Raw genomic sequence first — 15,655 nt, 5'->3', positions numbered from 1 at the left:
TTTGCATGAGGCTGTGGCAGGTGACGGCAATACCAGAAAGTCGACCAATAGAATAGAGGGGTATTTCTAAGTAGCACTACCCAGGTTTGAATACTTTTTCAACTGCCATATTGCCATTGGCTCTTATGGATGTCTTTTTGCCTTACTAGCTATCTCTCACTATGAACAACATCTTAGTAGTTATTCCACGTTCATTTTTAGTTGTCTGGCTAATTGAGTGATCCTGCTTCTTGAAATACCACCCAGGACTGTTCCCAGCTGCATAACTAAACCAAACCGACCCGGTGTTGGTGGATCATCTGTGCAGCTATTATGTGTTCGGTAGTTCCTTCAATTTCTCCACCTCAGAATGACATGTTGCCTTCTGATTGTTGTAAAACTTTGATTGACACCTTTTGAAGGTTAGTATTTCAAACCATTTGCCGCAATAACAATAGAAACTAACAAATTTTTATATTATATATTTCATTACGAGTAGTGTACAGTAACATTCTTTTCTCTCTTTTATCATAAAAGAGCATGTTTCTTTGATGTTGCCATTACTCTCTTCATGGTCAGCCTCTATCTGTTGGCCAACTTGCCAACCCCATGCACTTGGTATGTGTTTTAATGCAGTCTATGTTTTAATGCAGCCCATTTTATACCTACAGGATCCCTGTCCTTCAGGAGTGAATATAGTTTATTTAAAGCCCCTGTGTGTAGAATATTTCCTCAATATATCATTCTCAAATTAATTTTGTTGTACAAATATGAGACCATTGTCATGAAAATTTGGGGCATTTTATGTGTTGCTTTCTGTGATTCCCCGCAAACTATGCAAGATTGAATTATGGCACAAAACAAGGGGCCTCAACCAAAACATTTTTCGTAGGCGAATAAATACATAAACAAGTACAGATGCTGTACAGTCACCAGGTGCCTAGCTAGGTGTGCAGCATCAACTGTTGTTGAAGTTGCAAATCAACTTAAGTTGAAGTTACTACAGTCCTGCAATAATCAGAATAACTGCATCAAGCTAAAGCAAACAGGCATTCTAGGTTATTGTTGTCTGTGCTCTTTGCCGTAATTTACCATCTCTGGTGCTCATACCAGTAAAGATAAAGAACACATGAAGAAATAGAAGAATAAGAGCATCAGTCCAGACTGCTGTTTGCCCTTGGTTCATTTTGTTATGCTAGGCTTTCCAAGCATGAGGAGCTGCTGGCTATCAAATGTCAACATCTGTCTCTTTATACCCATAAATCGATATGATCCATATGAACCAATGGACGAACAACATACTCATAAAACAGTATGTTTGAGGTTGTTTCCTGTACTTGGTACGATTACATTCTCACTCCTAACGAACCGCACCGTTCGCTTGGATGAGGACAAACCTGCATTTTCAGGCAGTCTCTGTACGTTTTTTTGGTGCTCGCTCGAGTTCGAATGGCATCGTTCTCATATGCCCAAACAAACCAAACTAAAGCAGTAAACACTCCAGAATTTGATTGAAATGCTGCAAACATGCTTGGTATGAATGCACCTTAAGCCTCTGCTGTGTCCCCAGCCACATCACAACATTCAGCTGGTGTCAGGACCAGTGGTCTCTTAGCTAAGGTCTTAAGACAAGTCGGGTTTTTACATTCTGGCATTCTGTTCTTACCAAGAGCTTTGTACAACGTTGAGCCCTTGTCTGTATGTTCCACTTATGTAATGAAAGAATAACAAAGTGCTGTTCAGTTTTCCTAGCAGAGGTCGTCTTATTGTAAGTCCTCTAACATGCGGTTGGAATGCCCGTTTGTTGACATGAGATTAGTACTCATGGGAGCAGTTGTTTTGAATATCTCTAGGATATTGTTATTGATTGCTGCAATGTCCATGAGTGCACACAGAGCATATTTTCCCACTTTCCACACTAGCCACTGATTATAGCAGATGAGTAGAGAATGGAGGACGGCGGGTTACTGTGTGTATATGTGTTCTGTTGTAATTGAATGTGTTTACATGCACATTAACAGTAATATTGACATGCTCACATCAGATCCCATTTACTATAAACTGGATAAGCTCTTATCCTGATCATGAGAAACCATACAGTGATATGGTGAGTTGTTGCAATACTGAGGCATGTAAACAACTTATCCGATTAACAGTAGCTGTTTGTGGTATATTTGCGTGATATTTGTACATTTCCCATTTTAAGCAGTTAACTGACACTCATATCCAGTGACTTAGAATGAGTCCAACTCTGATCAGGGTATCAAGATGCAGTTAGCCTGAAAGTGACATTAACTGGGGTATAAGCTTGTATGTGGAATACTGTGTGCATGTAAACAAACTTGCTGTACCTACACTAGCTGCTCAGTCTGTTCTCTGCTCCTAGGTAGGACCATCTGTTAGATGTGTTACAGCAGAGCACTTCCCTTTTCACAGAGCAGCAATATAATAATTCACTCTCCATTTTACTCATGAGGTTTGGAGAGCGATCCACAGACCGCTACATCTTAGTCCTGCGTGAGTGTGTCACTGGAATATGTGTGGCATTCAGAGATTGGCCTGTTATCTAGTAGAACTTTCCAAGGCCTCTGTCCAGCCACTTCCTCACTCATGTGTCAGTTTGTCAGTCAATCCCCTTCAGTGATCAGCCCTTTCTCTCCTTCATCCTTCCATTCATCCGCTCATTGTTATGTCGTTTCCCCTGACGCTCCCTTCCTGTCGTCGTCTAGGGGAGGCTGGCTATTGCTAATGTTATTAAGGAAAAGTCTGCCTCACGACAGCTCTAAATCACTGTTACTGGACCTTGTTGGCTCACTAGGCCTCTTTCATCATCCATATTCTCCATGTGCACTGTTGAGCAGAGCTGATACTCTGTGACTGTCAAAGGTTTTTCAGCGATTAGACCATCTTAGTGCTTAAACTTTTATTTTGTCTGGTATTGTTTGGCTGATAGGTGACTAACCTGGAAGCGTCTGGAGATTAATGCAGACTGCATCAAAAGAAAAACTAGAAAAAAGAGCTCAGGTGCTCCTTCATTGAAAATGTTAAAGGCTGTTATTTTACTGGCTAATGCATAGTATGAGGTTATGAATGATCCAGTAAAATAAAGGCTTTTCAGCTTTTGAGCAAAGTGCATTAAGTCTTTATTTTTGCTACCGTGTAAGGGCCCCACTCCTCAACATGTTACAGCTGAGGCAGTGTTCTTCCTCCATGCTGATCAAGTGAGGGTGTGTTCTGGGTGTGTTGAAGTTGAGCAACACACACGTAGGGGAGAGGAATTTAGATCAGCAGAGATTTACTGCCTGTTTATTCACTCCTTACATGCTTAGTCTTGTAAATTTAGCATAGTACTTTTATCACCTCTAGGCCAAACTCCATTATATTATTATTAAAAGGATCAACAAGACAGCTGTTTTTGGCAGGAAATAATTACTGGTTTTAAATGTTTGTACTTTCTATACCCAATTGATCTCCTGTTGATGTTGTAGCTAGTTAAGGTTTCAACTGTTTTTCAATCAATAGTGAAAGCTAAATGCTGTAGATCTCTCTCTCTCTCTGACCTAGCCTAGTCTTTTTGGAAGGCCTACACCACCAGATACCACCAGATAGCCTGTGGATGTGGTCACAGGTTCAGCATGTTACTCCATACAATTTCATTCATGTACCTTTGGTCTAGGGCTTTGTTCACAGCTCAAGAGTCGATCGAAGCAGGACTCAGCAGTGTGGATTTGGAGGCAAGTGTGTGGCCCTGTGATGTCAGCTTAAAAAGCTGTGTGAGTGCTGTAAAGCCTTGAGAAGAGGATGTACTTGAGCACAAGTGCTTTCTCAGATGTAGGGAGCGGTATTGAATGCCATTCTCACTGTGTTCACTGTGTTCACTCTGTTCTGCGTTGTCTTTTTTCCTGTCAGGAAAGGCATAGCTGATGAATGACATCCTGCACTGTTGTTTTCTCTCACTCTCTTTATATCATGCTCCTTCTGTCGCAAACTCTCATGCTCGCTCTCTGCCTCCAATATTCTCTCATATCTCATGGCCTCTCTCTATCTGTTTTTTGTACTTAGTCTACCCTTGTGTCTTTCCTCTTGCTCACACAAAGAAAACAGGGACCGCATTCATGAAGCTCTAAGAATGAGAGCTCTGATCTACAGTCACTGGCCTTATAAACATCACAAGTGCTGCTCTCAGATAAGCTCTCACGGTCTAGGAAACTGCACAATTACACACCCAGGTGTATCGCATTTCTCCGTCGACCCCTCAGGCAGCATCTGAGGACAGGAGGATTTTCCGTTGTGTTTTTTTATTTTATATAGGCCAGGGTTATCGGTTCATGCACGTGCGTGCCTCTGGAGCAGTATGTGGTTTTAGGACAGTGTGCCCTCTGTAGCAGCCTCATTAAAAGGAGCATGGTTCAGTACACAGCAAACACACAATCACCCACCCACCCGTCTCCGTCTCTGTCCACGCTCTGTTCCTGTCTCTATGAGCTCATCCCATTACCTTTCATTATCCATCTTACCCACTGCTGGCCACTCAACCTCCACACAATGCAGCGCTATCAGCAGCACTGTTGGCAGTTCAACAGTAGGGAGGAGAACAATTAACCAACTACTTGATTTATCACTCACTGACTGTACTAGTTGATTAAACCATATTTAACAAAAGCAAAGCAAATTTCCATGGTTTGACAATATAAATGCAAATGGGCAATTCACGTATTACCAGATTTAACTGGGAGACAGATTGTCACCTAGGTTGTACAGGTGTTGCGTGTTGTTTGCATACACAATAAGAGAGCTGTTTAGTCTTTTTGGTGTCTCAGGCTGGTCAGTTACATAACTTTAGATCTCTTTGGTTCCTCCCTATTTCATTAATAATTTTTCTCTGCCCCCCCCCCCCCCCTCTCTCTCTCTCAGGTGCAGCAGAAGCAGAGTGTCAGCGGTGAGGAGGACGGGAAGGACTCAGACACACCGGTCCATGAGACCGACAGTCAGTACGGGACCTGGGAGACAGGACTGCGCACTGATGATAGGTAAACACACAGTCTGTTTCCACTGTCCAGAGATGGGATTTCTTTTTCAGGGCTTGTTCTTTCATTGTTTATTTATTAATATTGTTTTCTTGTCTTTTGCGTCATTTTTTGTTGTTGTGATCACATCCCCCAATCTTTCTTCATAAATGGTTGCGGTGAACCACTACCAGGACCACCAATGTTTAAGCAGTACCAGAGAGATGGCTTTCTCCTGGGATCTATTCTCCCCGGTGCATGATAATGACCTTCTAAATCCTGCTGATTCATCCCTCCGTCCATATATATAGCACTGACTGGGTTGATCGGCAATCTAACACCTCTGATCAATAAACAGCAGCATATGGATGCAGTAATAACAAGAGATGTGCTCTATCACGTCTTTTCCTGAAGCAGCTCTGACCTTTGGGCAAAGTCACAGGACTGCATCAGATGCAGACTTACTGAAAGGTTGCAACTGTAAGCTGCTTTCAGTCTGTCATTGATAGAGTGTTTTATCATGACCATGTGTACATGTGTCATACTAGCGATATCACATAAGTAATATTTACCCACGTGGCAGAAGGAGCGTCTCTGAGTAAGGAATAGATAAATGGATCACAAGCTCCTTAGTTACAGTACAGACAAACAGCTCAGTATATCTGAGTGCCTACAGCTAACAGAGAGCTGTTGTCAGTGGGCATCCTGCTGGCTAAGGTACATATCATGTACTTAAGTGTTCTCCATCTTCCCCCTGTCTCTCTCTATTATGGATAAAGCAGAACTGCCTAAACAAGAATTATTTAATAAGAACAGCTCTCTGCTCCACACCAGCAGTTACATCATACCCAGCCTCCCTCACTGCAGTCTGTCACTGACCTCCTGTGGCCAGAACATAATATCACAACATCAACCATAAGAGTGGATAGTATTTGTTTTTTAAAATTCACAAAATAAGTGATGAAGTTTGGATTTGTGCTGCTATAATATGGTCAGCTTTATTGTCTTATGGATAAGGTGAAACCTTTCTTTTGAAATCAAAATCCCAGCCTCTAACATCATGTATATGAATCATTGTTGTTGAACACTGACTTGGTGAAATGGGAGGCTTGTAGTTTGTCTCTAATTACATCATCCAGCTCATAGCTTCCCACAGTCAAGTCTGGCAGGAAAAAGTAGGATATGACTCAGACTCCGTTTGATTGAGGCTGTGAATGTAGCGAGGTGTTGTTGTTACGCCAGTGTTTCCTAACTTTGTCTTTTTGTTTTTTCTGTTTTAGTCTGACTCCTGCCACACCCACCTCAGACGGCAACCTCACCCCATCGCCAAGGAAACCCACTCCCCCACACACACTGGGCGAACATGCCTCGCCCTTTGACCCCGACGCCCCGGACGGCCTCTCCCCCTCATCCCCACCAGAGAGCCAGCCACTCCCTTTCCCTGATGTAAGTCTCTCTGAGATACCACAGTTCAATTCTTTTGATCTCATATGGCCTCATGCTGCCATACCTGTCGTTACCTGCCTCTGATCATGTCAGGGATGTCAGGTTTTTTTTTCTGCTTTAGTTTAGTGTTTTTTGAAGAGTTAGTTTTTCAGCTTTTCCACATCGTCATGGTCATCAAGAGGCAAAATCAAATGAGCCGAGCACTTTACTCATCTATACCTGTGCACTAGTGATGCGCGGATCGGCTCTGACGCCATCCAAATCCGCATGTACGCATAAATCATCCACCCGCCACCCACCCGAACAAATTATTTTCTACGATTTGTAGACCCGCACCCGCCCGGCACCCGCATGATTTCTTTATTGTGCTCGTTGTATTGATGTATGAGTGTTTTCTTAATGATTTACTTTAAAAATTAGAGAGGCTGCTTCCAGTAATTAAACGTTTCCATGGTGAACTGTGCCTTTGCTAGGGATGTCAATGGTTAACCGTTAATCGGTTAACCACTGAGAATATTTTTGACCGGTTACACATGTCGGTCTATAGGTTAATTTGCATACACACTCCGCTCAACTAAGTCTGAGCAGGGCTGCCAACTCTCACGCATTGACTGTGAGACTCACGCAATTGACACTTTTCACATGCTCTCACACCACAAGTCCATGTTCTCATGCAGTGAAAAACAAATTCATAACTGATAATGTCGCGCCGCGAAAAGAGACACTGACAGCAGGACAGACAAGACAGAGCAGCACAGCGCAGCAGCGAGTTATTCAGACCATCGGGGGAAAGTGAGAAATGTACACAAATCTATTATATTGTAATTTATTACCATGCATGCTGCTCAGAGTAATCTCAGTCAGCGGCTCTTCTGCGTCTCTCCCTCTCCTCGAACGGGTTGGCCGTGCGCACGCAGGCAGGAGTGAGAGTGAGTTACTATGGTTACGGGGACGCTCTGTGTCTCTGTCGCTCTGAAACGACAGTTTCATGTTTATGCTGCGGTCCCGTTTCTCTCTTATATAATAGAAATAATTATTAGTGTCTACACAGCGTCTCTCTTAATGGGGAGACACACTTATCGTTTCTGCTGCGGTGGGATCGCTGCAGGTATTTAATGAACTCAAAAAAAGTTTTTTTTTTTTTTATGCGCACCACACATTACCATTATTTCTCAGTGGGATATATGTAAGAATGATGATATGGTAACATATTACACTGAAGTAGGCTGGTTTTAAATAAATAAATAAACATTTATTTAAGTTCTTCTTTTTTGGTAAAATGAAAATGGCAACAGGTATTTCCACAATTTTAGAGAATGTAATTACTATTTTCCTGATTAATTATGTATTATTTCACCCACCCGCAACCCATCCTCTATTAATCAGAATGCCCGCGGATATAACTGCAATCCGTGCATCACTGTGCACTATTAAACTTCACAACGGTGTCCAGCACTTCAGAGAATAATTTTTTACAAATCATATGATAAAAATGTAATCAGTAGAAAGTAAAAGTTGTTTTGTTGTGAAAAGTTAGCCTTAACTGTGAATCTTACAGCTTGGCTGGGAATTTCACACAACTCCCAAAGTCGTCATCCCTTTATTCAGATGAAATTCATATGACGGCAAAACTTTCAAGTTTTTCATCGCAAAGTTTGCATGGACTTCTACAATTTAGTAATATATGGCAATATATAGCTAAATGTTTTTTTGATTGTAACACATTCTCTGTCATTGTATAATGAGTCACACTGCATTGTTTCTATGACTGTAAGCTATGTTTGCTAAGTGTTCAGTTGCTAATTTTAACCAGCAAGCCAAGTAGCCTAACGTTACTATTTGCTGCAGTTGATTAACTAATCAAGTCAACTTTATTTACATAGGTCTTAAAAACACAAAACCAATGTGTACCAAAGTGCATTACAAAATAGGGGGGTTACAAAACAGGGAGCATGGAATACCAATACCACAATTAAGATGTAAAACAAATAAGAGCATACAGTAAATTACAATAATCCACATGGGAAGGTGTGACTGACTCTCTTCAGGCCAGAAAAGGACAGAAAGGCACCGATTTTGGAGCGAGGGAGCCAGAGAGCTGAGATCCCTTTCAAATAAATAAATTATTAATTAGGTTATCTCTACAAATGCCTTGTAACTGTGCAGAGTCTTTACTTGTTGTCCTCTTAATCATATCTGTTATGTGTCAGCTGATATGTATCCCACTCTGTCTCTGGATGCTCCAGGCCCCGACCTCTCTGTTGGACACCAGCGCTCTCCGCTCCAGAGCCCAGCTGGGTAAGAAACGAGGCCCGCGGTCACGACCCTCCAGAGCCGCCCGCCAGAGTGCCGCCTTGACTCTGCTTCCAGAGGGAGAGGGAGGAGCCACCAAGGACTGGCGCTTCCGAGACTCCACAGGTCGGTTTATTTGTAGTTACTGGCATCTCGAGTCCAAACATGACCCATTTAAAACCTTGGAGGAAATCTTGAAAATATACCGTGCGGCAAGAAACGGCGAGTGCTGATACGATGAATTCCACCTTCAGTATACCACAAAACAGATGCATGTGAAAATTAGACACTCAAAAGTTTGATTTTGTTGTTAAAATCTACTTTGGAAACCTCAATGTCCAAGTCCACCATTCAAAACATTCGAAACAAGAGTGATGTATGAACCAAGCAAGTACCTAATACAGAGCCTTGGTATGGCACAGCATTGTGGTATTTTATGTTCGAATATCATTGTTGTTGGGTGAAAATCTCACATCTCCAAAAACCTTTCAGGAACTAAGAAAAACAAGCTTTTTATTTTTTAGTTTGATGGCCATGCATTTTTCAGTGTATTTAATTGGATTTGAAAGGGTTTCATAGGCCCAAGGCTTATAGAATTTTCTCAACCCACAGAGGAGCATGTAATCCTTCAGTTGAAGTTACAACATGAAAATCACCAAAACTGGAGTCATAAGGTTTTCACCAAACAGCAACGTTATGCATGTTTTGTCCGTGTATTACTGTCGTTCCAAATTTTGGTCTATTGGGTTTAACATCAAAATCGTACTTTTGTGTGTCATTTGAGTGTCTAGTTTTCATTTTTTTGCATTTCAGAAGTGATGGATATCAACCGTTGTTGTATATAAGAATAAAGATCGACTTTATCTGTGTTCTTCCTGTGACAGAGGAGAAGGCTGAGAGCAAGCAGGAGGACTCTGACTCTGAGGAGCAGGCGAGAGGAATCGACCACCGCTCTGCTGCCGCTTCCCAGCCACAGAGGATCCAGCTGTTCCCTGGAATGGACCCTTCGGCTTTAAAGGTGAGCCAGCAGCTTTGGATCTGTAGAAATCAGTGGGTAGAAAAATGGATCCACTGAAAACATGGTTATTTATTGTGCACCTGTTTAAGGAGGAATAAAGTTCTGAACTGAATTGAAAATTAGACAATTTCTTGTATCTGGATTTTAGTAACTGTGTCTCATTCTGGTTCTCAGGCCCAGCTGAAGAAGAGGGGTGACTCCGACAATCAGACTGATGGACCTGCACCCTCTTCTTCCCAGCAGCTGTCTCACTCTCCCAAGTCTCCCTTCCTGCCACGGGCCGCGCGTGTACTGCCCCCTGCTGGTGGGAAAGAAAATGGGTAAGAGACACCAATTGGAGAGAAGATATTTTCTCTCAGAATCAGTTGGCTCATGTTCAGCTGCTTGTTCCTGCCTTAACCTTCCATTTAGTAGTGCTGTGTGTCTCTTCTGTTCTCAGTGAGGAGGACTCACCCCAGTGGTTAAAAGAGCTGAAGTCCAAGAAGCGTTTGAGTCAATATGAAAATGATAGCTAAATAAGAAGGTGAGCTAGTTTTCTGTCCCCCTACCATTGTCTATGTTTACATAAAAAACAACACGTGAGCTCATCTTTGTTTGCACTGTATGCATCTTTGACACCTGTGTTGATGGTTTCCTTTTTCATTCCCTCCTCAAGGTTGCCTTAAAACAGACGAATCTGTATGAAATAGAAGCCTTAACCTTTGACCCAGAGAAGATGAGGGGGGAATCTACCGCTGCTGATGTATTTTCTATTTGTTTTTCTTCGTCGTCTTCCTGTCTGGGTCACATACATGTGCATGGTGCCTTTTTTTCTGAGAGTCTCGGTCTTACGGGAAAAAAAACAACAAGCAAGGAGAACAACATCAGGCTGCTCTGGCTGTCCATTTCACTGCTTGATCCTCTGGAAGCTCTTCTGTGCCAGGAGGGACTTCAAATAGACACTTTACTCTGATAGGGACCAGGAGAAGCGGAGAAAGGAGAAGGCAATTATTTCCTGACAGGCCGCGTTTCAGGAAATGGTTAACTTGTGGGACCACAACGCCTCTTAACCTGCAAGTGCTTCAGCATACACTGGAGGGCAGTCCAAGTCCTCTACGAGATATTTGCATTTAGTTTCCTTATTTTACTAGTATGTTGAAGTTGGTGTCTATGCGCTGGATGTATCTGTGTTATCGGTCAGTGGAGGTCATTGATTGTAGTCACACAAGCATTGCCATAGGATAACATTTCAGATGCTGATGATTTTTCTCCTTGAACATAGAGAACAAAATACCGCTGACCTGATTGTCAGCGGGACTGTATATTATGTTAGTATCTGTAATCAGGAAAAGTTATATTTGTATTGTCATTGCTTTGAAAGAGACAGAGTGCTAGTTTTGAAAGGATTAAAAAAGCATCACTACAATAGAGGCTCCAAAGCCTTTTACTTTGATACACTACACAACTTAACACTGTCATAGTTGCTGCGTAGAACTTTTTGTCTAAATGTCTATTTGTCTTTGTGGAAGGAGGGTGGGGGACGTTTGGCCAAGTGACTTTCTCAATCATGCACACTCCTTATCAGCACAAACACACTCCTCAATCTTGCATGAAAACACTAATCAGCCTGTCTTCCCTCCTTTCCACCTTACCTCCTCAAGTAGATTGAATAGTTGTGCGACAAGAATGACTAAGAGAGGATTGCAAGGACAATGTTGTAGCTATATGCGTCCCTTTATGAGCCATACATTCACCTTGGATTCCCTGGATTATGTTTTGACAGAATGTATGTTTTGTTTTTAAATTTCCAACAAATGTGCAATTTTCCCTCTATTTTATTCCAATTATGTGCATGCACAATCTCTGCTCCCATACCAAGCTTTGCTCATGCTGACTGGCCAAGAGTGCTGGGATCATGGCTTACACTGCTCCAGTGGAGGGAGGGTTCGTTCACTACACTGTTTGAATGAGGAGGGGTATACTTTGCCCTCTGTATTGCTCCAAACAAATTTGACTATTTGCACCTGTTTTAGAGCTCAAACATAACTACAGTCTTCCTCCTTATGTTTGCCATGTACCCATTTGCTCTGCGCTTCCATAAAGCACTTTGTCATTTGATGCACTACAGCACTGACCTCTGCCCCCTCCTGTCGGCCATGTCCCGTCTCCTGTATTGGGGTAGACTCATTGGAATGCTAATGCAATGCAAGTGAATGTGTTGATCGAATCTTTGGAGTCGGTGTCCCCGGTTTGTCTGTACATGACGTTTTACTTTGTCATAAACTTTGTCAATTTGAGGGTTTATTTTTTATGTCCTTTGTTTGTCCTTTTTTTATTTGAAAGTAAAAGATGTATATTGCACTGTGTTGTACTGGCCAGTGTCCTAAAGTGTAAATTCTTAATAAAATTTACTTGAGTTGAACTACAAGACTCTGTATGATGCATTTTTGGCAGTTTCCTCCTGCATAGCTTCCAGTACCTTGCATTTTTCTGGGTATTTGCTAGGTTTATGGTTGTTGTGTTGCACTTCTTAAAATACTTTAATCAGGCCCTCCTGGTCATTTTCCTGGTTGCAGAAGCCAGTCCTATGAAAACACGTTTTTTTTCATCAAATCACCTACTCAGTGCGTTCTTGTTAATGGTCTGGATAATCTGATTGTTGAGATTTTGTGAAGCAACTGCATTGCAAAGTTTTTTTTTGTCAAACCTTTGAAGGTAAGTGGTCAAAGAGGGCCACCAGTTCGTTCATGTTGATGGGAATAATACAAACCTGTATTGGTGAGAAGAGTGCGAGGAAGTTTGGTGAGGTCGAGATTGGGTGTGGTCAGAAAGTGTGTGTGCGTGTGTGTGTGTGTGTGTGTTTGTGCTGAGCGGGGCTGTTTGCTGAATCCTCTTGGCTCCCTCTCCCTGTGCCCGCACACAGCGCTCACTGGCAGGCAGGCGGACGGGCAGCGCAGTGTGTGCCAACACAGCTGCCTATTGAGAGGCAGCGTTATGGACACAATGTGAGCGACAGACTTGCTGTATCAACAGCTCCCCCTTTTCTGCTGTTGTGGCCAAAAATAAACCATAAATACCCCCCCTGCCCCTGCCCTCCAATGGCTCAACCCCACCAAACACCAAGTGGCACCGAACCAGAGGGACGTTACCGCTTCCTAGCAGGCATACCCAGGTAAAAGCCTCAATATGGACACATTGGAATCAATAGCAGCTGGTATCAGAATTCTAATGCAATGGAGTTAGATGGAAAAGGCAGTAAGGCAGACTTTCCAATAAGGAGCCCGTATAACTCATGAGGATGTAGTTAATACTGATGAGAGGCGTCAATTACTGAAAAGAAGAGGAAAGACGACTTTTTTAAGTGACATGTAGTACAAGGTGTTCAGCACCCAGGTTTGGAGGACTTTGGCATCGGCATTGTAAAGGAAAGTGATGAAGGACTGATGAGTGTATACTTTTGTGAAGTATGCTGTAACCTATTGTATTAGTTGCACATTGATCAGAGTATAGCAGACTTTGCTGGTCAGCATACACATGATGAAGTGTAGCTACTTTTATTTTAGGTCCCAGGTTAATTTGCCTATTTGCTAAACACAGAAAAGATCAGAATGAATATAATCCTCTGATTCTGGGTGATTTATGAACGCAACTGTGACATTAAGCTTTCCCTGTGTGTGTGCATGTTTGTGCCGTGTGTGTGCTTGTACATACGCATACATGTTTGTGTCGTGTGTGTGTGTTTTGTCTGCCTCTATGTATGTGTGTGTGTGTGTTGCTGCCAAAAGTGGAGGAGCAGTGGACCAGGAGGATGTCGGAGCCACAGAGCGCCCCGGAGCAGCTGGCTGCTGGGAAGAGCCAGGGTGGAGCTGGAGCCACATATAAGGTACTGGATCATCCCTCCAACCTCCATTTACCCAGGGAGGGACTGCTGAGCAACACCCTGTTTCACATTCATAAAGACACACTTTTCACACTGGGAGCAGCCCATGACCACCACAGTCTTCTAATGTTGGTCACAATCTCCAACTATTATGTAGCCTAGTAACCAGACACCAAATCACAAAGCTAATGTGACGTGATATTTGTCTGTTCTCTCTTTTGTTATAGTCCATCTCTCTGTCGTCTTTCTGTTCATTTGCTTTTCATCCTCTCCCCTGTCATCACTGTCATCATCATGGATCTAAGATAATATAAGCCATTTGATGGAGGCTTTTAATCGAAACCTGACCCCTGACAGTGTTACCGCCACGCTGTAACCGTTCACCTCCACCTACTGTCTCTCTCTCTCTCTGTGATCAAGGTGATGTTGTTCGAGTTTGAGAACTTCCAGGGCCGCAAGGCAGAGTTTTCTGCAGAGTGTAAAGATGTAACAGAGAAGGGCCTTGAGAAGGTTGGCTCTGTGCTGGTGGAGTCAGGGCCGTAAGTTATGCTACATTACTCCTTAAGACACACACTGAAGAGATTGATTGTTAAATTCACATATTGAAGTGTATTACTATAGTATTTATTTGTAAAATGTATTATAGTTGTGTATATTAGATAATACACTCATATTTGAAAGTTGGGCAAACCTAAACCATGCTCTTCTTCTCATATTATCGTCTCTTTTGTTCTTCTCCCTCCACTCCGCCCTCTCTTCTCCTGTTCCCTCCTGTCAGCTGGGTGGGTTTTGACCGCCAGGGGTTCACAGGGGAGCAGTTTATCCTGGAGAAGGGCGAGTATCCTCGCTGGGACACCTGGACTAATAGTCAGAACAGCTACTCCTTCTTGTCTCTAAGGCCACTCAAAGTGGTGGGTAACTATTCTAAACTCAACAGCTGACATATACCTCAATATAACAGCCTCCTGAACACTGCAGCCATAAGGATACCACAAATCCCTCCTGACACCAAGCTCTGCAGGGTTTCAAACACAAGCTCACGCATTACCTTTAAGTATCTCATCATCTCTACACTCTCTGATCTTATTTTAGGTTCACCCACATTGACCTCGCTCATCTACTGGATACATTTTAACTTAAGTTAAGCTTGGAAATGTTCCTGTGTGTGTCTGTCCTCTTTAGGACGGTGCTGAACACAAGCTACATCTGTTTGAGAGCCCTGGATTTACTGGTAGAAAGATGGAGATTGTGGATGACGACGTGCCCAGTTTGTGGGGGCATGGCTTTCAGGACCGCGTAGCAAGCGTCAAGGCTCTTAACGGAACGTAAGACCTCCTCTCCACCCTCCATTCACCCAAGTCTCATTTGCTTTTCCTTCCTGTTTCTCTTGTGTCTTTCAGTCTTTTTTTAATATTCTGTCTTTTTACCCTTCTTCCAGATGGGTTGGCTACATGTACCCAGGCTACAGGGGGCGCCAGTTCATCTTTGAGCGGGGAGATTTCAAGCACTGGAACGACTGGGAGGCCCCGGCGCCCCAGATCCAGTCTGTCCGACGCGTGCGTGACATGCAGTGGCACAAGAGGGGGTGTTTCACTGTTCCTGCCCCTGCGCCCGCCCCGGCCCCGGCTCCCGCCCCCGCCCCGGCCCCGGCCCCGGCTCCCGCCCCGGCCCCCGCGCCGCCTGCCCCCCCTGCTGCGGCTGGAGCCAGCTGAGCAGGATCCTCACCGACCTCCGACCCCTGACCCCCGACCCCCGCCCCACCCCACCCCACAGCCTCTCCCATGCTGCCAGCAGTGCCCGCACCTCTGCCTCACCCCAACCACGGCAAAGGCTGCTTGTGCCCAGTGAGAAGTGCTATGTATGTTTCAGTGGCGAATAAAAAGTTGTTTGACCTGGCGTTGGCCATGTTTGTTGGTGATGTTATACTTGTAAGTCTTGACACTTGAGGTGTCAAGGTGCAATTTGGTCAGCTGCATTATCTGAGATATTGAAGATTTGAGAAAACCACTATCAGAAATGTAAAGTTGAAAGACACTGCAGAAATGTCAAAGTAGA

At 43.4% G+C, this 15,655-nt stretch overlaps 2 protein-coding genes across 3 annotated transcripts in view; both read left to right on the top strand.

Moving 5' to 3' along the window:
• Positions 1-12,136, top strand: part of LOC139643598 (uncharacterized protein KIAA1671) — a 29,594-nt gene extending 17,458 nt beyond the window's left edge. Inside the window, exons 7-13 of one of the 2 annotated variants that reach the window (XM_071518784.1) lie at positions 4,900-5,009; positions 6,266-6,431; positions 8,678-8,849; positions 9,608-9,741; positions 9,916-10,061; positions 10,181-10,264; positions 10,397-12,136. In XM_071518784.1, coding sequence (XP_071374885.1) covers positions 4,900-5,009; positions 6,266-6,431; positions 8,678-8,849; positions 9,608-9,741; positions 9,916-10,061; positions 10,181-10,256 — 804 coding nt within the window. In that variant the 3' untranslated portion in view covers positions 10,257-10,264; positions 10,397-12,136. Of the gene's footprint in view, positions 1-4,893; positions 5,010-6,265; positions 6,432-8,677; positions 8,850-9,607; positions 9,742-9,915; positions 10,062-10,180; positions 10,265-10,396 lie in introns of both variants that reach the window. The other variant, XM_071518783.1, reaches the window with a different exon arrangement.
• A 1,392-nt stretch (positions 12,137-13,528) lies between these two features.
• Positions 13,529-15,312, top strand: LOC139643599 (beta-crystallin B3-like). Its single transcript, XM_071518785.1, has 5 exons — positions 13,529-13,603; positions 14,021-14,139; positions 14,379-14,511; positions 14,783-14,925; positions 15,039-15,312. Exons 1-5 carry the CDS (start codon positions 13,529-13,531, stop codon positions 15,310-15,312), a joined length of 744 nt encoding a protein of 247 aa, XP_071374886.1.
• Positions 15,313-15,655: the final 343 nt, after the last annotated feature.

The sequence above is a fragment of the Centroberyx affinis genome, unplaced genomic scaffold, assembly GCF_046629955.1.
Source record: "Centroberyx affinis isolate AG114_WGS23_722 - 3 ecotype Tasmania unplaced genomic scaffold, CSIRO-AGI_Caff_v1 ptg000635l_1, whole genome shotgun sequence".
NCBI lineage: Eukaryota > Metazoa > Chordata > Actinopteri > Beryciformes > Berycidae > Centroberyx > Centroberyx affinis.
Note: the sequence above shows the minus strand (reverse complement) of the source record. Positions and strands in the feature narration are given on the sequence as shown.

Excerpts from the sequence above, each read along its gene's own strand:
- LOC139643599 (XM_071518785.1), top strand. The coding sequence starts at position 13,529 with ATGTCGGAGCCACAGAGCGCCCCGGAGCAGCTGGCTGCTGGGAAGAGC. Across the intron at positions 13,604-14,020 it reads GAGCTGGAGCCACATATAAG|GTGATGTTGTTCGAGTTTGA; the intron begins GTACTGGATCAT and ends TCTGTGATCAAG. Across the intron at positions 14,512-14,782 it reads CTCTAAGGCCACTCAAAGTG|GACGGTGCTGAACACAAGCT; the intron begins GTGGGTAACTAT and ends TGTCCTCTTTAG.